Source organism: Bos indicus, chromosome 2, assembly GCF_029378745.1.
Source record: "Bos indicus isolate NIAB-ARS_2022 breed Sahiwal x Tharparkar chromosome 2, NIAB-ARS_B.indTharparkar_mat_pri_1.0, whole genome shotgun sequence".
NCBI classification, from domain to species: Eukaryota; Metazoa; Chordata; class Mammalia; order Artiodactyla; family Bovidae; genus Bos; species Bos indicus.
The window spans coordinates 97,760,319-97,785,002 of record NC_091761.1 but is presented as its reverse complement, the minus strand read 5'-3'; the positions used below and the strand labels follow the sequence as shown (position 1 = coordinate 97,785,002).

The 24,684-nt window shown below is 38.6% G+C and overlaps 1 protein-coding gene across 15 annotated transcripts in view; it reads right to left on the bottom strand.

Annotated features, from left to right (window-relative positions):
* Window positions 1–24,684, bottom strand: part of UNC80 (unc-80 homolog, NALCN channel complex subunit) — a 231,296-nt gene that overhangs the window by 4,024 nt on the left and 202,588 nt on the right. For 13 of the 15 annotated variants that reach the window (XM_070771381.1, XM_070771428.1, XM_070771426.1 and 10 more), the window contains 10 exons: window positions 23,942–24,065; window positions 22,987–23,193; window positions 18,861–19,045; window positions 18,096–18,261; window positions 16,220–16,399; window positions 13,043–13,181; window positions 10,522–10,578; window positions 3,739–3,820; window positions 2,655–2,766; window positions 1,405–1,604 (listed from right to left, as the gene is read on the bottom strand). In XM_070771381.1, the coding sequence (XP_070627482.1) occupies window positions 1,405–1,604; window positions 2,655–2,766; window positions 3,739–3,820; window positions 10,522–10,578; window positions 13,043–13,181; window positions 16,220–16,399; window positions 18,096–18,261; window positions 18,861–19,045; window positions 22,987–23,193; window positions 23,942–24,065 (1,452 nt within the window). The remainder of the gene's footprint in view (window positions 1–1,404; window positions 1,605–2,654; window positions 2,767–3,738; window positions 3,821–10,521; window positions 10,579–13,042; window positions 13,182–16,219; window positions 16,400–18,095; window positions 18,262–18,860; window positions 19,046–22,986; window positions 23,194–23,941; window positions 24,066–24,684) is intronic. The other 2 variants (XM_070771414.1, XM_070771449.1) reach the window with 1 other exon arrangement.

Genomic DNA, 24,684 nt, shown 5'->3' with positions numbered 1-24,684 from the left:
TTATGGCACCCCACTCCAGTACTCTTGCCTGGAGAATCCCATGGACAGAGGAGCCTGGTGGGCTGCAGTCCATGGGGTCACTAGGAGTCGGACACGACTGAGCAACCTCACTTTGACTTTTCACTTTCATGAATTGGAGGAGGAAATGGCAACCCACTCCAGTGTTCTTGCCTGGAGAATCCCATGGACAGAGGAGCCTGGTGGGCTGCTATCTATGGGGTCGCACAGAGTCGGACACGACTGAAGCGACTTAGCAGCAGCAGCAGCATACGTGAGAGTTTATATAGGCCCTTTCAACTTTCTAAGCCTCAGTTTTCTAACCTGCTGCATGAGCCTCATTTTTTGCCCTGTTCACCTTGTAGACTGTGAGGGTAAAATGAGATAAAGGTATTACAATGATTTTAACCATTAAAGACTTTAAAAATGTATATAATATATTGCCCCTTAGCTTTCTTTAAATACCACATGAGAAGAATGTGGGATCAAAACAACAAAAAAAAATATCTAAACAGCAACAAAAAAAGATCAAAACAAAAGTTCCTCTCAGAAGATTCTATGTTTAAAGGGCTTCCCTGGTGGCTCAGATGGTAAAGACTCCACCTTCATTATAGGAGACGCAAGAGACATGAGTTTGATCCCTGGGTTGGGAAGATCCCCTGGAGAAGGCAATGGATACCCATTCCAGAATTCTTGCCTGAGATATCCCATGGACAGAGGAACCTGGGAGCCAGTCCAGGGGGGTCACAAGGAGTCCGACATGACTGCGTGACTAAGTATGTATTTAAAGGTTTCATCTAAATTGGTAACTTTATTTTTTTTCATTGAACTGTCAGCCATGTATAGTATACTGGTTTTCAATGGTAATTTTTTTTTTTTAATTTTATGTATATATTTACTTATTCATTTTTGACTGTGCTAGGTGTTGCTGCACGTGGATTTTCCTTAATTGTGGCAAGTGGGGCCTACTCTTTCATTGAGGTACACTGGCTTCTCACTGTGGTGGCTTCTCCTCTGTGCAGCATGGGCTCGGTAGTTGTGGCACACAGGCTTAGATGCTCTGTGGCATGTGGTATCTTCCCGGACCAAGGATCGAACCTGTGTCCCCTGCATTGGCAGGCAGATTCTTAACCAATGGACCTCCAGGGAAACCCTCAGTGGTCATTTAATTATGAAATATTTCTTAGTTTTTTCATAACAAAGAGTATAAAGACTTCTCTTATTCCTTCTCAAGTAGATATATTCTTGGCCATATACTTGATTTTTTTTTTTTCATAGGGATAGGACCAGTGTCTGACAAAACATTACTGACTCAGACTCAAATGATATGGATGACATTTACATATCCCCATTCCTAGACAGACATATGCAAAGAGCAAGACTTGCTTGTTTCTCCAGGGCCCTCACCTGCTTGGGAGACAGGCTGTGAAGATCAGCAACAACAATGGCGGGGGAAGACGTGAGCACTGGTTTGTCCATTCCTTCCGGTTTTCTGGATGGGGCTGGGCTGCAGCCCTGTGGCTGGCCTGTAGCAAGAAGTGTGTCTGTTGGGGCACCTGCTGGCTCTGGCTGAGCCTCGATGAAGGTCACAGATCGTTTTTGGTCCGCTGTAGGTTGGAAGTAGAGCAGTAAATCAGAATAGGAGGATAGTAGGTTGGCAGTGCTTAATAATTAGCCTTAACCAGTGTCTCCTGCCTTTCTTAGTAAAGACATTGCTCGTTTACCAATAAATGAGAGCACATTAGGCCATTAGATACATGTTTTGATTTTACCTTCTTAGGGGCTCTCCTCATAGCTCAGCTGGTAAAGAATCTGCCTGCAGTGCAGGAGACCCAGGTTTAATCCCTGGGTCAGGAAGATCCCCTGGAGAAGGAAATGGCTACCCACTCCCGTATTCTTGCCTGGAAAATCCCATGGATGGAGGAGCCTGGTGGGCTGCAGTCCATGGGGTCCCAAAGAGTTGGGCATGACTAAGCAACTAACACTTCACTTCACTTCTTACAAACAGTAGCACATGGGTAGAAAAATCATTTTTACATAAAAGAACCTTTCTGCATAAATTGTTTTTCCATAAAAACAAGATCAATACAAAGCATTAAGTGAACTTGGTCATCGCTCATAACAACTGCCAACAGGAATTAAAAGTTCCTATTACTCATCATGCCCTTGTCTTTGGTGAGACATATAACAAACCCAGCTCCTGGCTTGGGTAAATAAAACACAATCTTCTATCATCAAATTTCATAGCATTTGTGGTTCAACTTGGACTTCCCGGACCAGGGATTAAACCTGTGTCCCCTGCATTTGGCAGACAGATTCTTAACCATGGAACTTCAGGGAAGCCCTCAATAGTAATTTTATTATTAAATATTTCTTAGTTTTTTCATAGCAAAGAGTATAAAGACTTTTGTAAAGACAATTCCCAAAGACAAGGGAATTATTCATTTACCTAGGTGCATGAGGAGAGAGATGGGATTGAGGAAGGTGAGGGGAAAAAAAGGCACTCAAGTTTCCTGGGAAACTTCTTCCCTTTTCCTAGTGGCTTCCAAAGGTGTGTTTATCTGCATGACTCTCAGTCTCTGAAGGCCTTCCCCGCTGTGTGGCAGGGCAGTAGGCCTTGTGTCAATGTCTACCCAGAGGGACACAGGAGGCCTCACCGGATGGCTTTGTCTTAGGTTGAATGCTCCTGCGGGTGGTTGACAGCCGAGCCCCGTGGCGGTTTCTGGGTTCAGTCTGAGTCTTCTGACGTGACAGTAGAGGACGCCTTAGCTAAAGGGAATAGGCAGAAGAAAAAGCTAGCAGGAAGGATCTAACTGCTGGGAGGAAAGACTAAATTCAGAGGATTCTATGGTTTGTTCTCTTCTTTGAGGATCTCTTTGGAGTCTTATGATTGTTCCTTATATTCTTAGCCCATAAAATAAACTGCTTCCTGCATATTTAAACACAAGTACTTATATAATTCTGGCATCCCCTTTAACCAATCCTATATTCTATCTTAACGATTATTACCCCTTTATATAGCTTAAGAACATTAATATAAATTAAAATAGTTATAGTAAGAATTTCAGGATACAAAACTAGCAATGATTGCTTACCAGTCAGCCTTTGCTCATCCAAAAGCTGTAGCTGAATATATTCTAACTTTGAAGGAAAGACTGATGAAAAACACCCCAGATTCTGGGAAAATGTCCAGCCTCCAGATCAGTGCTGGGATGTTCCCATCAAAGCCACAGCACAAAGCCTCATTTAGATTTTTATTTAGATGGTAACATAAAGGAAACCCACCCTACCAAAGGAAATTTTTAAGAATAATCTTTACTTCAATTTCAGTTTTAAATAGAATCATTAATCTTGAAATGAGGAAGAAAGGATGACTGTCTCTGCCTCTCTACAGAAAGAGGCCTTCAGTGAACTTTATAACAAATCTTCCGTGGTCAGTAGTTTCACTGGCAATGGTTTCTGAATAGGGAGCAAATAAAAACATAAGCCCACTTATTTCACCAAGTAACCAGGTTTGCTACTAAGATTTAGAGCTAAAAATAGAAGCCCCAAACTCTCCACTTTGCCCAAGCACTTACCATGTTTTAAAGTTGCTCTGTACTGCTTATTTCAGGTGGGGAATAAATATTTCAGGTAAAACAGAGTCTTAATACACATAAAATAGAGTCTTAATATACACTAAAAATTGAATAGAACCGCCCTTTCATAGCATGTCTCCCCTGCCCTTTCAGGGTTGCTTACCTGCCTCAGGCCCCTCTTCCTCCCCAGTGGCTGCTGAATGAGAAGGTTCTGTTGGCCAGGTTCACTCTGCACACTTGCCACCCTGTCAAGAGCATCACCAGTGTTAGCGTGCCCGGAGCAGGCAAATGAGACAATCTTCTGGTGGGTGTTAGTCAAAATCGCTTACAGGAAACAGTCACTTCAAAGATACCATTATCTTTGAAGGAGGGTTAGGAAAGGACCCCTGGGATGGGAATTTTCAGAGGTTTAGGAAGTAGGACACGAGGCCTTGTAGCCCCAAGCTGCCAAAATTGAGATTCTGTTTTCAATCACTGATGCCAGTCTGTCATTCAGCAAAACATTGATTCAATCACACCCCTGGTTTGGAAGCCACCAAAAGGTTTAACACGTCATATGCTAATCTCAATTTTTTTTTTCAAGGGTAAGGAGAAAGGTGGTGACGAACAAACACGAACAACTCTATCACATGGATGGGAACACCTTTTAAAATATTTCAACTTACATGAAAATAAGATGGACAAATATCAAACACATCAGACACAGAATCCATTTGGGTGAAGGGTCACATTCAACACATGTTTGCAGCCTGAAGTCTGTGACTGAGTAAATAGTCACATAGGTAGACAATGAAAATGTCTTTTAAAATGATTTTAGATTGATAAGGCTGGCAAAGAAATTAAGCTGCCATTACAACTTAGTAGCTTAATTACTATCAAATAGTTGCACCCAAATATAGCACACAATTTGTAAAAGTAACAACCTGCTCCTCCCAAATTTACTGTGTATGTGTGTCTTTTATATGCAAAAATGGCTACCAGCAGTGGTCCCTATTTTAGTATTGGGTGAAGCTGAAAACACTGTCATGGACCCATGATCCTTTTTCATTCTGCATGCATATGTATAATAGGGGTTTATAATGGGAGTGGAGGTGAAAAAAAGAAATATACTGTGCCCCAGAGAACATTGTAATCCTGTGGATGATGCCAATGTGATTAATTTCGGCTTTGCCTTTGCGAAAGGAGAGTCATCTACAAATAATTTTTACAGTAAAATATTCCACAGAGGAATGCAGCATCAGCAACTGTCCATGAAAAGGAAAAGACTGTATGCATTCATTGCCATTTAAAAAAAAAATGAGCTCCCTAAACAAAATCTCCCTGCAGTTGTAGGGAGAGAAGTCAGTGGCAAGACGGACAATCAGACGTTTCCCCTATAGTTAATCATTACATGGTTGACACAGTCACGTGTCATTTTTAAAAGTCTTACTCATATTTCCACTAGAAGAAAATTCAATGATTCCCAAATGGAGTTTATCATAGTTTTTCTGAAATAATTAGGCCATTTGGGATACACGAAATTCCATAGAGTTTTAAAAACAGGTGTTTTTTTAGACTTTCTTATTCTCCTGAATATCAAGTTCAAAAAGATCAATGTACATTGTTTTTATACATATATAACCTTGTACCATAAATGACCTTTCTATGTAGATGGAAAATTACCTCAAAGGAACAATGCAATAAATTCTGATAAGCAATACAGACTGAGTTGCTGGCAAGTTTGAAATGACATCTCCTTATTAATTATACATTTTAATATGTGTCTTAAACTGGAAAGATTAAGTATTCGATTACCATATGCACAAAAGTAGAAACAAGTTTTTCCCAAATACCAAGCAAAGCTTTCACTGGAATGGATTCTTCATTGACATCTAAATGTTACCTCAGTTCCCTTGGCCGTAAAGGGAGGTTAATACTTACCATCTACCTCCCATTAAGGTAGAGAAAAGAAGTTAGTCAATGTGAAATGGTTTGAACATGAAAAGTGATGTAACATAGTATGCTTCATTGTTTTACATCTATAATGAGTTTATTGCTTCTAGAACACCAGAAGGAAGTAGGTAATAAAAAGTCTTAAAAATAATTGGGTAGAGAAAATGAAATAGAGGCAGTCCGCTTTCACTTTTATTCAGTAATCTGAGATTGTGAGAAAAAAATGGTGCAAGAAAAGAAATACATGTCACTCAGGGAGTGTTAAATGCCAAAACATAATGGTACTTTCACGATGATTATTCCAAGGAAGAATCAAAAGCATCAAAGTTTTCTCTATGGATAGAGAGGTTCATTCTAAGAAATGGATCAGGTTTATAGATTTAGTATTTAGTTGCTTTATATAAATGATACAGTTAGTGTTTCATGGAATGCACATATCAATGATTAAATTATAGAACATTCCCTTGGAAATACAGCTCAGCTAATATATTCTCCCTAAAAATATGATGCTAACATGTTTATATTTGGAACATCAAAGTCTGGCTTAACTGTGTGCAGAGGATACATTAGTAATAAACAACCAGAGAAATTAATAATAGAAGTAATGCACGCAGAAGTAATTTTGGGTCTATATCAAATTGGAGTTGCATATAAAAGGTGGTTTCAGTTTAGTTCTCCCCATGTCATGTAATATTTCTGTCATGTGCAGGATTTGTGATACGTGACTATCGGGGTGCAATATAACACCAACCAGAAGACCATGGTGTTTGCCCTAAGCACCTCTCTAGAGAAAACCAATTCCCTAAAAATTTTAATCTTCGGAATGAGAAATGGCTGATTTCCACTGTTTTGTCAAATAAAAAGGTAAAACCATAAGTATAAAAGCAAACAAAACTTTCTAAATTGAAGTGAAATCATCCTTGGTGTTTCTGAGTCACTAAGCAATATTAATTACTCTGGCAAACAATCTGGATTTTAGAGAAGTAAATATGGGTCTTGGCAGAACTGGTATGAGTCAACTGTCTACAAAAACCAAAGACCTTACTCAAAATGCAAGAAAGTAATTTATAAGCTAGAAAAATTTAGACAATGTTAGAAGACAATCCTGGCACAAATGATTTCTTTTCTCTCATTTCAGCATGAAGACTTGGAGTGTATAAATATGTTGTTTAGTTGCTAAGTCATGTCCGACTCTTTTGCATTGCGGGTGGATTCTTTACACTTGAGCCACCGGGGAAGCACCATATACAATTAATATGTATGCATATCCTAATGAAATACATGCTAAGTCGCTTCAGTCATGTCCGACTCTGTGCAACCCCGTAGACGGCAGCCCACCAGGCTCCCCTATCCCTGGAATTCTCTAGGCAAGAACACTGGAGTGGGTTGCCATTTCCTTCTCCAATGCATGAAAGTGAAAAGTCAAAGTGAAGTCGCTCAGTCGTTCAGTAAATACATATTTAATGGTATTTCTTAAAGGATAGGGGAACAAAAGGCCATTCAGTAATACAATAAAAATTTCTGTCACTCATCTCAAAGTACAAAAAAAGTGTATTTCAACATAGATTTCAAAATAAAAGTTTTAAGTAAAAGTACTGGGTGAAACTATAGGAAATGAATTTGTATTTCCTTTGCTTTTATCTATACTTTTAGTTTTAATTTTATTATGGTTAGAGAAATCTGGAGGGGGAACAGAAGGCACACAGCATAGCCATTTTCACCCGGTGACCGCCTTGTGCTGAGGAATGCATGAAGCCAGTACTGAAGGAGCCATAAAGCATTTATAGGAAACAGGGATATAAACAGTAGACAAAATCCTACTCTTCCCTTTCCCAGTAAAAGATTAGCATTTAAAGTTTACTTAGCCTCCATAACATCTAAGAAAATATATTTTAAATGCCACAGCATTTAGAGATTAGAGACTGGAATTCAGACAAAAAAGGGAAGGATCTGGATCTTAGTTCTCCTGTAAGAACTGATTTAACACCGGGAGAGTACACTTCTCTGTGTATCACAACAGATAAACAGATATTTTTTTAGTTATTAATTCTCAACTCCATAACAAGGTTGCTTTAATCTTTTCTATTTGGGTGTACTTGCCAAATTTTCATTGTTTGGAAATGTGGATGATCATGAGATGGATAGATTATTTTTATTTTGTTTCACGCAGACTATCTTGTTCAAACTTGTGTCACATTCTTATTTTCCACTGTGATTAAAATTACCCTTATGGAATCAAATAGCATTGTAATCTCTTCTCTCTATTTTTTTTTTAAGCTAGAGTTGATTGTCAATTCCTGCCTTTCAAAATGTTCTAACATGTCCAAACAAAATTTAATTCTCAAGTATAAACTTCCAGGCTTAAGTGCTTGAATAACATTTTGCATGTTTATATTCTTCTGGAGAGAGAAATATGGCCCATGGTGTGTGTATTTGGGGGTGGGCACAGGGAGAGAAGATCTACAATGAAGTTTCTGTATTTCTAAGAGTAAAACTCTTAAAGAAGAGAATTCTTCCATGATATACATACTATTGCCATTTATTAGTTCCAAAAGAAAAAAAAATTCACCATAGCATAGTGATTCTTACAGACTTATACTTTTTCCTATGAATCTTTATAAGAAACCAGTTACCACACATTAAAAAAATCCTGGAAGAAATTTTCTAAAGGTCTGCAAAATTTTTATTGGTTTCCACCTATTTATCAGGTTATACTATTATCCTGGAGACTTCCTCATTTAGGCTTCGGACCAACTTGCCCACACTGCCTAAAACAAGTGTTCTTTCAAAAGCAAATCCCCAGAAAGTTTATCAAAATGTGGGGTTGGGGTGAGCAGCAGGGTCTAATACTTTCTGTTAGGCATGTTTCCTGATATTCTTTAAGCTTTAGAGTCAGGTTTTCCTTCGTTGAGGGCTCGGGTGTGTGCTAAATGTAATTTACATAGTTAATATCTTACTGCTTCTTTAGAACCTTAAGAATCTGCACCATAAAGAAGTTTCATGCCAAACATAAGAAAGCCTGGAAACCAAATATTAAAAATATATATCCTATTTTATAAACCCACCTCTTAGTAATGCCAAAAGTTCCTCTCCTCCAAAGAGAACTTGGTGACCTGGTGGCGTTTGAGAGAGATGATTTGCAGTGCATGGCAAAGGCGGACGTGCTACGGCTGTCGGATGCCTCTGCACGCGTGGAACTTTTTAGAATCCAAAGTGAGCGCTTCATTTTCTGGTTTCTTTATGATCACTAATCGATCAGGGTGACTGGCATCCAGAACGCAAACACACCAGTTATGGGAACAACAGATCAACAAAAGTTGATCCAAAACAGTCATCAAGGAACTCACGTGATTGACTAATTCATCTATAGATAAAACCTATAGCGTTGGCTCTGAACCACCCTCACATAGCAAGAACTTGGGGTTTATTCCAATCTACACTAGACCAAAGGCAGATTGGATTGGTTTAGACAACTCTAGATTAGTCCGTTTGAACCCTAAGCCTGACAAAGAGGGCCAAGTCTTAGGGAGAATTTATAAAAATTAACTCAAACTCTCGTCTTCTCTCACCAACTCCAGACTAGTATTTTATTCAGTAAGAATAGAATTTGGCCTAGTTAGAAAAGACCTGGGACAAAGTCTGATTTAATACTTTCTACTGTCAGTAGGACATTGAAATCACCTTCCTAGCTAGATTCTCCTGTCTTGTATGTAATATTAAGCATTTAACAAATAAATGCTTTGAAACCAGTGGTCATGGTGCTAGGCTGGGTTCAGAGCTCTTCCAATACTGTGAACAATGAAGGAAACCACCTTGAGGACTACTCTGTTCTTCCCTGTCCTTGCAGTTCTCAATAATGGAATTAAGCCTGCACTCTGCAACACTTCCACATTTACCACAAATAAGAGACTGATCTATCCAGGCAGGGGCTTGCAAACACAAATGAATGTCATGAATTATGAGGCCAGTTAAAAAAAACAAAAAGATACATCTGATGATGCAGTAAATTTCCCATTTTCAGTTGCAAAAGAAAATGTGAAATCTGAACAAGATGCAAAAAATAAAAAAAGGACAGCCTTTCACAGGAACGGCCTCTCAACATTTCCTCATCTTTGTGATACAGCAATAAACATGGGAGCACTCACTATATAATGCAAACCTGAAAGGGAATATTTTCTCTTGAGATGAAACAAAGGTACTCTTAGCATGAACAAGAAGCATTACCCCTAATGAGGATTAGTTGAGAGGTGTGAATCAACAGCACAAGATTAGGAATGTTTGACGTGGTTTATCTGAGTGTTAAAGGTGCAGGCCCCCTTTCTGAAGCTTTAAACCAATAGCCAAACCATTATATTGTTTGCATCATGAGAAGTCTCTTACCAAGAAATGTTTGTATCTGATATTTCGTGGCAAATTTGGGGGTCATCTTAGCACTGGGACAGACATTCTTTATATAAACATGGTTTGAATAAGCTATCATAACAGCCTGTCACATTGCATGCACCAAAGAGAGGGAATTATATAAATCATGTTGACATTGGTATTCTTGTTATAGTATCACTGTTTTCTTATCACCCATAGTATTGGCTGGAAGACTTGTCTAGATTGGGGCTTCCTAATGATAGGGAGTTGTATTAAAAGGCTTTTGACAAAAAAAAAATTTCTTAAAGAATTTCAGCATGGGAGGGAATGTTTAGCTGGGATAAATTTAACATTTTGTATATCAAACTCTTGAGATGGTCCATGGGATAAACCCCTAGAAGAACTCCAGGGATTTTTTTTTTTTTAAATTAGACTTTTTAATCCATTTATGATGGAGCTCTGAAGCTGAAAAGTGAAAGAGGCTACACCTTTGACTTCCAGGCTCGTGTGTTTATGAGCAACAAAGGGCAAGGAATGGAAATCGATATCAAGACGGGGCGGGAGGAGACAGAGAGACAGAGAGACGGAGGAGACAGGGAACAGCTTGTTTCCCAGCACAGACACCAATACACAGGTAGCATTGACACTGTACCTAGAGAGGCTGCCCTCGGCGGCCAGGCCCTGGGAGTCATCGAGGACATTAGGTTCACTGCAGGAGGGGTAGGGAGATGAAGCATTTAGGGAAAGAAAATGCAAAGAAATAAAAGAAAAAGGAAAAAAAAGGCATGCACTTTTCTGCTTCTAAGAACCAAAAATAAATAAATAAATTTAACAGAACAAGGAAGGAAAAGGAGACAGTCAACCATTTCACCTTGTGCTGAGTTGGTCAAGACATAGGACTCAAGGCAATGGGGAGGGGGGAGGCCTTTGGTGGATATGACTCTCAGAGGAGTAATCTATTTACTGGTCATGAGTTGGGACTTGTGATAAGCTCCGAATGGACACAGGAGCTCTGGAACACATTGCGGAATGAGTCTGTAGAAGATGAAACTATCATTCCTTTGATAACCATTTGGCTGGGTGGCTATGACTTTTCACCTGTCTTGTTCATATAATGTTTCATTGACCAGGATCCTGCTTCTTTCTTGTGAGTTGTGACCTGATCACACAGAAACCACTTACCATGAACTGTCACAACCCAACTCTTGGAGCTGATGCCATTAAGAAAAGCAAATAAAGAACCTGATTGCACCTGCTAATTTTGCAGTGAAAAAGGAAGTTGAATGAAAAGAAGGAAGACAACCCTGGTATATTCACATGGAACTTGCATTCACCTCCTCACTCCATCCTCTAGTGACTGAATTGTAAATGCCAAAAGAAGAAACCTGTCAGGTTGGTGAAAGAATGATTAAATAGTTTATTGATTTATTTGGGTGCCGCTAATTTATTTGGGTGATATGGGGATTCGTGAACAGAAACTATGTCATACATACTTTCTCTTTCCTTCAGTGCCTAGCTCTGAGCTAAGTGTCCACGTGGCACTCAATAAATAGTTGTTAAAATGGATGGAATTAAACTCTTTATTGTTCACCTATACTGCAAAAATAGCCTCCATCCCCAGAAAGAGGCTTTCCCTAACAGAGAGAGACATCATTACCTTTGCTAGCCCTCCCAAGCAGGACTCAAGCCCAAAGAGTTTAGCTATATTATTTTGCTGGGTTTCTGGTCTATCCATAATAAAACAAATTTTCTCCCCAGAAATGAGATAACTCCTTAATGGATATTTCAAAGCGATTTGATGGCCTGGTTATGTTATGTAAATAACCAAAAAGAATCTCTACTTAAAATTCCCTAATTTAAATAAAAACTTTTACATAGACTAAAGTTTTGTTTATTCTCAATAAAGTTTGCATATTTCTAGGAATTAAAAATAAATCACTATGCTCCCATATTAACTGCCTGTATGACTTTATATCTTTTTTTTTGGATATTTTATAATTTGGCTCTCTTTTTTGGTATATTTTATTTATAAGACTTCCTTATCAAAGATAAACTATCAGTAGGTAAAGCAGTATCTTACAATGATAATAATACTTTTATATTACCAATTTTTATAACTCCATAGTATATAAATAATGCTTTCTTTACAAGTATATAATTTAGTTATTAATATTTTATCATTCCCCCATTTTTAAAATATTCTGCAAAATTTGGCTTTATTTCACAAATTTTACTTCATCTGTACAGTTCAGGAATGATAGGCTAAAGGATTTAGGTACAGAGTAATTATTTCTCCATGTAAACTAAATTTATCTGAGCACAAGAATGTCTCCTGATTGTTCTTATTCTCCATGTATAAGTTATACCACAATAACTCCATAGTTAATAAGAATAAACAATAAACTAGATAAAAACATAAGACTGATTCTTTGAAAGAATTCAGTTCCTAAAGTAAAAGTCCTGACTCTGAAATAGATAATGTTTTATTTCTTATGTCAGATCATTTTCTGTATTACCATATAAATGGTAAACTATATGTATAAAGTCTCAAATCTATATTCTTAGAGGTTAGAGAGCACCAAAGAAAATGTTTTAAAGAGTCTAATTATGGAATCATAAAATTCTATAGTAGGGAAGCTACCTTAAAGGCAGATTTTAGCTAACCTCTCGTTTCACAGAGGAGAAAACTGTGGACTCTTGTTAAATGACCTGCCCAAGGTCACACGTACTGGCATGGGTCTTTTTTTGCTTTGTTAAGCATCACTACCTCCAACTAAATACTGATGACATATCAGAAGTCTAAGCTACCAAATATATCAAGGCAGTCCTATACACTTACCAGGTAGCCATTATTAGCTTAGCTGATAATATATATGAAATACAAGAATGTCATCTGAAAGAAGACCATGAAAGAAGAGCATATATCTATTTATAGAACAATGTTAAGGAGAAACAATGCTTGGATCAGAAATTGAGATCCCTTCAGCTTGCCTGACTTAGAAAATGCTACAAATTGTTGTGCAAACCCTTGTTGAAAATTTGTTTGAATGGTATACTTTAAAAAATGGATTGTTTGCTTCTCTTTAGGCCCTTTTTAGTGTAACAGGAGTGAGTTTTCAGAATTTATACCTTTGCCCCCAGATGTGGAGTACGACATATGCAGGGCTGTTTACCTTTGGCTGGGTAACATGCCCACCTCAGCCTGAGGTGCAGACATGCTGGAGACATGGCTGGAGAACCGCCTCCTTCCAATGGTGCTCAGGAGGTAAGCTTCTTGTTCACTTACCACACTGGGCATGCTGACAGAGTCATCTGAAAGGGCCAGAGAGGAGAGTGTTAGGAAATTATGATGCTGACCAGAAAACCCAGACCAGCTTTGTACTTGGGTTCCATCCTTGCCTAGAATACAACCTTAGGACAATATCTAAAGTTAAATAATCATTCGTCCCTTTGTACAGATTCAAAACTAAGACCTTTGGGAGCTTAAGAAACATTTTCACTGCTTTTATATAACCAGAGACTTTAATAGCTGAGTCTTTAGTGTCACTGAACATTGTCATTTATAAGAATATGAACATTATGAGAACTTTGAGTTAAAGTGACTAGTTACTTCATTTGGTTGAGGGAAACAGCATCAATAAAACATCAAGAATGTATCCTTATCTTGAAAAAAAAAAAACCTTCTGGAGCTGAGTTTTTAATCTGCACAAAGGGTGAAGGATAATTCTTCACATCTACACATCTCCCACCCTCAAACAGCTTGCATGAAATAAACGTAAACTTCTTGTCCATTTCTACAAGTAGATTATTTGTAAAAATAAAGGGGCGTTGGCAAATTAAAGGTTTCAGAAAAGCTGGACTACAACATTTTAAACATTCCAGAAATAGTTCAGTAGGGGACTGTGTTATTGAACAAATCAAGCACGTTTGACTTTCAAACACTACACTCAGGACATTTCATGATTTTTAGACTGCTGAGGGAAAGACTATTTCAGGTATTTTTTTTCCAAAAAATATTTAAAAATCTATAAAGTTCAGAAATAAATGTTTGTTTTAATCTAACTTTAAAATTAGAAGCAGACACTTATTTTCTCCATAGAAACTGAAATTCATGTATTCAAATCCATATTAAAATTAACTTTAGTATAGTATTTTTGACGAGACGACCTCATTCTAAGTGAGCTAATATTGTTTGTCATTGAACAAGAAACATATCTTGACTAACCTAGAATTTTGGTGAACTTTTTACTACCATGTAATCTGATATCACTTATTTAAAATATCCTAAGTTGTCACATTTCTAGAGAAGTTTATTTCAAACCCAGAGATGAGTATATAAAGTCCTGAAAATTTTTAATTTGCTACATAACAACTGACCTGAAGTTGATTCTTGTTATAGAATGGTATTTCCTTTTTAGGTGTTCAGAGAGTAGAGTATAATCAAATATGCCTTTAAAAACATGAAAAAATGTGGTAGGATAGATTGAGCTATTTCTACTAAGACCTTTCTGGGATTCCAGTAATTTTTCCCCCTCTTATTCAAACTCATATATCACTTAACATTTACTCCTTCAATAGTTTTTTGGTGATTATATGCATTGCCTTCCATTCTTTTTTTTAAATTTTATTTATTTTATTGAAGTATAGTTGATTCACAACATTGTGTCATTCACTCTTTTGTTAGGCGTTCTTTATCAAAAAATGTCTATTATCTCCTCTAGAAAACTCTAAGATTTTAGACAGCAGAGAATATATCCTCCTCATACTTCTTGTTCCTCGTCTCGTTCCTGCTAAGTCTTAATACAGGTTTGATTGCTGAATGGAAAATTTGTTTAATTCAAAAGTGTTAACACTCTAGCTTGCATACTGTATTTCATAAATTAATATAGACCCACAGCATATTGTCATTGGGACAGTTATGATCTTGAGAGCAGAAAGATTAACAAAAACTTGTATACATGTCAGTGTATTAATGTTGGCCCTTGGTCAGTGCTATCTCTGTTTATGTCTTCTGTACTAAACTTTTCTTCCCTACTTCCTTCCTACTGGCTTGGTCATCCTCTAATTCACAAGGCCACCTGAAAAATACATTTAGCTCTATTAAAGAGTTTTTTTTTTAATCATTTACTATCATTTAAAAAATTTCTAGGAGAGACTATTTCAACCATTAAAGAAAAATAGATATTACTTTAAGTTCTGGACTATTGCTAGGACTTATAATGAATATGTGAACTGCTAATCCTTGTCTCTCTCATTTTGTTTTTTTGGTCAAGATCTTTCAAGATTTCCCTAATTACAATTTTAGAATTATTTCCATGAGACATGATTTAGAAACAAATATGTCTGGAAGTTAGGTATAGGACAATATGATTATCACTTTGTTATCTATTTAACCCTGAAGCTAAATCTGGAAATATTACTGACACGTGCTTTGACTAAGTAGTTACTTCTTTCCCTCTCCTACACTTCCAACCGTAGTAGGGTATTAAAGAATTTTCTTTCATCTTAGTTAATTAAAATTCTAACCTTGACTCTAATTTATTTCAGAGTGGGGTTTTTTTGTTGTTGTTTGGTACAGAGGGGCTCTGAGTAAAAGTCTAGATTTTGTTTTCTTAAGACATAGACTGCACACTTTACAGGTTATATCAGAGTGTCTTTAAAACACAATTGGGCTGCCTCAGTGACTGGGGACACTTAAATTGGGTTGTATGCCCTCAAGACAGTCCGCTGGGTTTACATTCTAGACAATATTGCCAACTATTTTTTTCTGAGTTGTGAGCATATGCCTTGCTCACTTTTCTTTGCAGTCACGTCACGTGAGTGCTGTTTCTTAAAGAAACATTTTGGCTGTGCCACACGGCACGTGGGCTCTTAGTTCCCTGACCAGGGATGGAACCATTGCTCCCTACATTGGAAGTGCAAAGTCTTAACCACTGGACCACCGGAGAAGTCCTGTGTCACCTAAGTGCTGATTGATCTTCTAAACAAGATTGGCCAGGAAAAAGGAGAATAAATGCTCCCCTTAGTTCCTTAACCACAATTTAAATGAGTTAGTGGAAAGGTTAAATGCATAAACTCAAAGAAAATTTAGGGGTCATTAAAGATTTACTTTTTGCCTAAAATCCTACCAAATGACCAAGGATATCAAGGAATTTATAGAAAAGCAGGCATAAGAAATCATGGGATCAGTCGCAATTCCATTTTAACTCCTTTTTGTAAAAATGACCAGAGGATCAGAACTGCAAAAGATCAGAAAGGCAGAAATCCACCCAAGTCCTCATTTGCATGGCCAAGCTGTGTCACACATGAGCCCCACCACCTCCCCACCCCAGACGCTGCAGGTGACCTACTCTCCTCATCGTCCTCATCAGTCCGACTCAGGGTGTCCTGGGAAGCCTGCTGGGATGGCTCACTGTCCTGCTCCCAGACAGTGCCAGTACCCGTGTTGGAGCGCGACATGGTGGCCAGGCTCAGGCGGTAAGCAGAAGTGGAGGTGCCCACGGTGCTGATGGACGTCTTTCCTTGGTAAGCTAGCGAGGTTGAGAGACCAAAGAAAATCCATAGTGAGGATGTTTTTTGGGTGGGGTGGAGGGGGTGCATAGTATGTAGCATGTGGGATTTTAGTTCCCTGACCAGGGATTGAACCTGTGCCCATTGGAAGCCAGGAGTCTTAACCACTGGACCACCAGGGAATTCCCAGGTGCTTGGAAGAAAACCAAGCTTCAAACTCTTCCCTCACAGCGTGTATTTTTTAAAAGGAAGGTCATTTAAATAGTGTGTCCCAGATAGATGAACTTTAGGACAAAGGGCTTCCCTGGTGGCTCAGACAGTAGAGTCTGCCTGCAATGTGGGAGACCCAGGGTTCAATCCCTGAGTTGGGAAGATCCCCGGAGAAGAAAATGGTAACCCACTCCAGCATTCTTGCCTGGAAAATCCCATGGACAGAGAATCCTGGCAGGCTACAGTCCATAGGGTCACAAAGAGTCAGACACGACTGAGCGACTTTCACATACATACATAGCAAACAGAATTGAAAACGTTATTAAAATAAAAAATCGGCCACTGATGTAATTGAATAGTTTTCTTGCAGGAGCATAATATCTCTAACAATAAAAAATGCTTTGATATTGCAGCCTCTCTCATTGTTTTCCCGTTTCATTTTCCAAGGCTGGCTGAATGCAGATTCATTTTGAGCTGAACTATAGATATCAATTTGATCAATTTCACTGAGAAATGTACCTTATACCTGACACAAGCATACAGAAGAAATAGACATATTGTCTGAAAGGAACTGCACAATCAAAATCAGAATACATAATTAATACTGTGTCCTTATTACCCTTTCCTGGAGATTACAATAAAACACCCCCTTGATTTTTTTGTCATATTATTTCATTATAAAGCAGAACATTTGAATGGCCTTGTGCAGATTTCACCAAGATTGTATTTGACAAATATTTGGTCCTTAATACATCACCAACAATAGGTTTTAGAAAGACAAAAAGCCACATGTATAAGAATATTCTACTTATAGGTGATGACTGCCCTCTAATGGCAGAAAATGATTTCTTTTCCTTCCCTAGTAACTTGAAGTTAATATAATTACAAAAGTAAACAATGCATTCCCAAAGAAAATCTTTTGAATAATGTAAAGAAAGTAACCCCAGCCCATCAGTTTTAATTCAATCCTCTCTCTCTCCAAGTCATGAAAACTTAACGACTTTTTTATCAATCATACAGACCCAGTTTTAAGTCCTCTCACAGGTGTCATTGTCTTTTTGTGTCAGTTATTTATCCTCTATTGAATCTTCATTTCTTCTTTTTATAAGCAGATTTTCAGTTACAATTTTGCAGGTATTTGTGTGGATTAAATGAGATAACATCTATGAAATAATCTACCATATAACAGATGCTCAATGAATGTGAGTCCCCTTTCCTTTTCAAAAAGGAAAATAAAGTACGAATTAAAGTAAGTTTTTCCCCCCAGCTGTCTTCAAGAAAAAGCTGAACTACGAAAACAAAGACTGAAAAATATATTAGAAGAGGAATAAAATTAAATTCTTATGATGCCCCTTGACTTGCACTGTTGACAAGGATGACAGGGTCAACAACGCTAGTTGTACCAAAATGGCTAACTCACACTTGGTTCCAGAAAGAGCAGTGACCTATAAAAAGGATCTTTCTTTGTTCTACTAGTCAAAGTCAAACCATCCCATGCATACTCACCCGATCCACTGTGAACTGCCTCTTTTAGAATTTTCAGTTCACTGTTGAACTCAGCAATGAGGGAGCTCTTACACAGAGGGCGTGGAATGAAACGCCGCTCTAGCTGGTCAGCAATGTGTTGTCGGGCAGAAAGCTCTTCATGGTTCTCTGCTGGTTGGGCCAGAAGCTGAAAGGAAGGCATAGATTTTCTGGTCCTCAGTTTTCCCATCTGTAAAATGGGCTAATAATTGTATTGATTTCATAGTTGGTGGTGAGGATTAAATAAAGTAATGCATATGAGGTTCTTAGAACAGTCCTTAGGAAGTGCTTAATCAATCCACTGCTTTGAATCATGGCCCCCAGATATCAGAAATCAGGCATGAAAAGAATAAAAAAAGTAGATGAACACTGAGGGTCTCAGAGGAAAACCATACTTTAACTATCTCATTTTTTTACATATTTATTTAAAATCAGGTTTCAATTATGCCACCAAAGACAAGTGATAATTCTTCAGATCATCTATTGGATCAATCTTTTTTTTTTTCCTGGGGAGGGGGTAAGAGGGGAGAGGGCAACGTTTTAAGATGTTAACTAAGCTCTTACTGTAAAGGTATTCCCCAGAGGGATACTTGTCTGGGCTGATTTCTCATCAGGCATGATCTTAACAGGTCCTCCTGACTAGCAATAGCATCTCCCCCAAGACTGCTGCTGTCGTTTTGCCTTAAATCTGGGGAACAGCACGTCCATGGGGCTTGTTACTTCCCAGAGGAGAAGCACGTAGCACACCTTGCACTGGATGAAAGGTCGCAGGAGCACGAAGATGGGGATTCGGGTCCGCACGATGAAGTCCAGGAAGTCCCACAGGGCCAGGCCTCCGACCTTCCGCAGGGCCATCTCCTTCACCTGGAGGCTCAGCCAGTACCACTGGCTTCCGAGCTGCCTCTCAAAGCAGACGAGGATCACCTTCAGCGCTTCACACCAGGAAAAGAGAAAACTGAGTCTGCACACTTGTGCCTCAGAGGAACCCTGCCCACACCCAGCAGCCTGCATCCTCAGCCCTCTTATGCATCAGACAATTTTCAAATTTCTAAACTTTCTCCATGTTTCCAAAATCTTCAGTGTACTTCTGAGTGAGTGTTCTGACATAAGGACATATATTTGTATAGTAAACATGTTTTGATTCTGATTAAGAGAACACATATATCTTCATTAAGTGCATTTAACTACTACTTTGGAAAATTTACACTGAAGCAATTTATAGAACTGAAAGGGAAATGTGTTATAAACATGATACATAGCTGATATTTTGCTTTCTAAAAGTTTTATCATAGCGGCTTTATGGTAATATCAGCATACCACTCACATCTGAAGATAAAATATTTTCCTTTTTTTCCCTTTCAGCTTAGAAATAATATATCCTTGTCATTAGAAGTAAAATCAACCCATGCAGAAATGCAAAGTTAAAAAAAGGAGTACTTTCCCTTCCTGATCCCACTGTAAACTGCTCCCCAGAGTAAACAATAAATGTGTTTGAGTAGATTCTTCCAGAAGAGAAAACTCTATCCTTCCTCCCTCGCCTCTCATCATGTCTATTACTAAACCCTATGGGATTTCTTTTACAATATCTCTTTTCTTCCAGATTCTGGCAGCTTTGTTACAAACTACATTTTAAAATATATTTTTAGGAAGCAGATTTCTCAGTGTGTCAAGATAAACCAGAACACTGTAATGACATCAAAGATTATGATGGGGGCTTCCTCTGCCACCCGAGCTCTCCCCCGAGGGTCTCCCGTGGGGCAGTCAAGGTAACTTGGGCATTGGCCATCATGTATTAAGGCCTATCTCAGCATCTAGAAGACACATACAAATCCAACTCCTTAAAGCCCTTGGAAATCACCATTACCTTCTATTTTGGGCATTTGTAGGAGGAAAACTAGGGCATATAACACAGAGACAGATGTGGTAAGATTCTTCCTTCCCCATCTACTCACCTCTATTCCTCTCCCTTGATGTTGCAAGCACATAAACAAAAAGTAGCATTCCTCTAACCCTACCCTGATCCTGGTAACACTTCTATTGTTGTGTGCCTGTTGGCCTTCTTTGGATTCCTGCCTTCCTACTTTCTACCTTCACTGGCATCAGCCCAAAACCAGCAGAATGGCAAAGGGCTCAAGGATTCTGGTGATGGATGGATTCGATTTGAAATTTGGTCCTGCCACCAAACAGTGTGACTTTAGGTAAGTTACTTAACCTTTCTGTGCCTTCATCATCGTCATTTAGTTGCTAAGTCACATCCGATTCTTGCGACCCCATGGACAGTGGCCTGCCAGGCTCTTCTGTCCATGGGATTCTCCAGGCAAGAATACCAGAGTGGGTTGCCATTTCCTTCTCCAAGGGATCTTCCCAGGCCTTAGCCTCTTACTAAAGTAAGAACATTTATTTCTTTGAGCTGTTGTGAGGATTCCAGAGTGATGATAATGTAAAGTATAGAAAACAGTGCCCACTAAGTGCTCAAAATAAAGGTAAAAATAAATTTAAAAGAGAAGTCCAGTAGCCTGGCCAAGTAACCAAAGACTCTGCCTTCATTAAAAAGGCAGAAAATGGAAAAAACAAACAACCCAATCAAAAAATGGGTAGAAGATCTAAATAGACATTTCTCCAAAGAAGACATGCAAATGACCAAAAGGCACATGAAAAGATGTTCAGCATTGCTAACTATCAGAGAAATGCAGATCAAAACTACAATGGGGTATTACCTTACACCAGTCAGAATGGCCATCATTAAAAAGTTTACAAATAATAAATGCTGGAGAGGGTGTGGAGAAAAGGAACCCTCCTATATTGTTGGTGGGAATGTAAAATGGTACAGCCACTATGGAGAACAGTATGGAGGTTCTTTAAAAAAAAAAAATAGAGCTACCGAATAATCCTACAATCCCACTCCTGGGCAAATATCCAGAGAAAGCCACAATTAGAAAAGATACACACACCCCAATGTTCATTGCAGCACCATTTATAATAGCCAAGACATGGAAGCAACATAAATGTCAATCAACAGGTGAATGGATAAAGGAGATGAGGTATGTTTATACAATGGAATATTACTTTGCCATAAAAAAGAATGAAATAGTACCATTTGCAGCAACCTGGATGGACCTAGAGATGATCATATTAAATGAAGGAAGTCAGACAGAGAAAGACAAATATCATATAGTATCACTTTTATGTGAATCTAAAAAATGATACAAATTAACTTATATACAAAACAGAAATAGACCCACGGACATAGAAAACAAATTTATGGTTACCAAAGGGAAAGAGGGAGAAGCATAAATAAGGAGTTTGGGATTAACATATACACACTACTATATATAAAACAGATAACCTACAAGAAAGTAATGTATAACACAAGAACTCTACTAGATATTTCATAATAACCTATAAGGGAAAAGAATATGAAAGAAAATAGCTATCTATATATGTGGAACTGAATTACTTTGCCTGAAACTAACATAACATTGTAAATCAAGTATAGTTCAATTAAGATAAAAGGCAGAAAGTGAACAGAACTGAAGATAGTTACTTGTTAAGTGTTTCCTCCTATCCCTCTATTCCATATTAAGGCTTCTTTCTCCAACGTCCTCTGCACAATCCCAAACCTCATGCAGGGCTCTGTACTAGAGTCTGGATTTTATCTGAAACCTACGTTCTCCTGCCTCTGGCAACCAAGTGCTATGCGTGGGCAGGCCCTGTGCACATACAGCCTTGGCTTTTTTTTTCATTTTCATTGTCAATCATAACATTTTCAAATACATCCTTTATGATGCAGCCCAAACACCTCTACCCACTGCCCCACAACCTTCCACACAGTCCAAACTCCAAGGACCTGTTTTTACCATTCTGTCTGCTTTGGTGATGGAGAAAACAATGGCACCCCACTCCAGTACTCTTGCCTGGAAAATCCCATGGACGGAGGAGCCTAGTAGGCTGCAGTCCATGGGGTCGCTAAGAGTCAGACACGACTGAGCGACTTCACTTTCACTTTTCACTTTCATGCATTGGAGAAGGAATGGAAACCCACTCCAGTGTTCTTGCCTGGAGAATCCCAGGGACGGGGGAACCTGGTGGGCTGCCGTCTATGGGGTCGCACAGAGTTGGACACGACTGAAGTGACTTAGCAGCAGCAGCTGCTTTGGTGAACTGAAAAATGTCAGGCAAGATGTTTTCAGCTTCCTCCTTTTGAGATTTTCTATGGCCAGTGCTCCTTAGCCTCAGTGCAGTGACAGGGGTAGCCTTTTCTCCCTGGCTTAGTTAATTCTAGTCAAAGAGTAGCTTCTGGTATTCAATGGGAATACCATTCAAGTCATGGCAGTGGGAAGAGGTAACAGGAAAGCAGAAGTAGAGACTGATGCTTTGTACTTGCTGAAATGGTTTCTTTAAAGACTTTCTGGACACAGGTCTTTTAAAATACTTTTTGAGTCAAGGAGGAATATAGCTAAGTAAGTAATATGTATATACATATACACGTATATACATGTTTTGTTGTTCAGCTGCTCAGTTGTGTCCAACTCTTTGCGACCCCATGGACTGCAGCACACAAGGCTTCCCTGTCCTTCACCATCTCCCGGAGTTTGCTCAAACTCATGTCTGTTGAGTCAGTGATGCCATCCAACCATCCCATCCTCTGTTGCCCCCTTCTCCTCCTGCCCTCAATCTTTCCCAGTTTCAGGGTATTTTCCAATGCGTCAGCTCTTCACATCAGGTGGCCAAAGTATTGGAGCTTCAGCTTCAGCATCAGTCCTTTCAATGTGTACATACACATATATATGTTTGTGTATATATCTCTAATCTATACCTATATCTATTTTATATTTTTATGTCTCTATTTATTGAGAGAGAAAGAAGTACCCACCTAAGTACGCTGCTTGGCTGGTGGACTCTGCCAACCCTTCCTTGCGTAGGTCTTTGCTTGCATCCCCCGGGGTGGAGCAGTGAGCAGGGGAGCTCTCCAACATAAAATTCTTGCTCCTGGATGTGCTGATGATCCGTGGAGGAAGGAGCACATTAATGACCGTCTGCAGTAGCAGCTGTACCTCGGGCTGTTCCAGCCATGGGCTGTCTGAGGGGCAGAGTTTGGAAGGAGGAAGTGGAAATAAAAGCAAATCACAAGGCAAACTTTCCACATTAGACACTGAAAAATTCAACTCTCTTTCCAATTCCAAACTAGAACACCCTAGAAATTCGAGTGTCTTCCCCACCAAGTACAGCTTCTCCTATGGACAGAAGTAGCGCTCCTGGTACTGGGTGTCTCCTCCGCAGTCAGCATCAAAAGGTCCCTGTTCTTAGCCAAATCTCCTGCTTACCATTTCAATCTCCTTTCTTTTTTTTTTTTTTTTTTCCTGTTCAAATACTCATAACACACTGCCTTTACATTTGAGATAAACTTTTCCTAAAAGGAAAAATCCCCCCAAAAGAAAGAGTAATGAAAACATATTGAAATTTAATGACAATGGCAGGATGTATGCCAAACCTAGTGTCAATAGGTTATCAAGTCCATTTATCTGTCAATTCATATCATACTGTACTTCAGGTACTCCCATTTTCATAATTGAAACAATGCTCTTTTGATTTTTGCTATCCTGAAATGATGTTAAATAGCATGTGTCTTCTAAGAAGTGGAGCACAGTAAGTCTTGACCAAGGGCAGCTAAATTGAATAGAAAGAAAACCATATATCCTAAGATATATGTTTAAATCATTCAGATCGAGTTTAATGATGGTCTCCATGGGAAAAGGAAGATACAACAGCCTGATACTTAAGAAAACACAGTAACAATAATAAATTTCTTTTAGTTAAATTAATCAGACCTTTGCTTCCAGATCCTACTGTGAGCACAAATGGGATGAGCAGATTTAAAAGCATCCCCTCCCTTCGCTCTTGATTGGTGAATGGGGAGATCACATGGCTTAAGGGGAAATCTTCTTTTAAAGCCTGTGCAGCAATAATAGAAAAAAAGATTAATTGACCCCCTCACGCATTCAGTCTGCTTGTTCTTACACAGCATGGTGGAGACAGGGACTCCCTGCTGGCTGCACCTGCAAACTAGGAGTTCAATTGTCATCTGTGCAGCATACAAGATTCATCCCAAATTGATACTTTACCATTTGCTTGATATAATTGAGAGCTACATACCTAAAAAAACAGTAATATTTTGAATATCAAATGAAAAATTTTAATATCTATCATTTAGTACAAAATCCCCGCATTACCCCCTTCAATTTCTCCATGTGTCTATCCACCAATAAATATTTTAGTGACCAAAGAAAAAGAAGAAAAGGAGAACTTGCCACCTGCTCCATTTGGGAGTTATTTAAAAGTCATCTGACCTTTGTATGAGACCTTCTTCCAGCCAGAAAGCAATAGACAATATAGAAAGAAATAATGAGCTCTGTATACAGGTTGTTAAAATGTATCACTTTAGGGATGCCTCTGTATCCTTTCTGCATAGTAACCACAGCACTTGCTGAATCTCTTTTCCATAATCTACCTATTAGCTGGATGATGGACCATCAAACTTGGTTTGTCAGATAACGAATGGGTTAGTTATCCA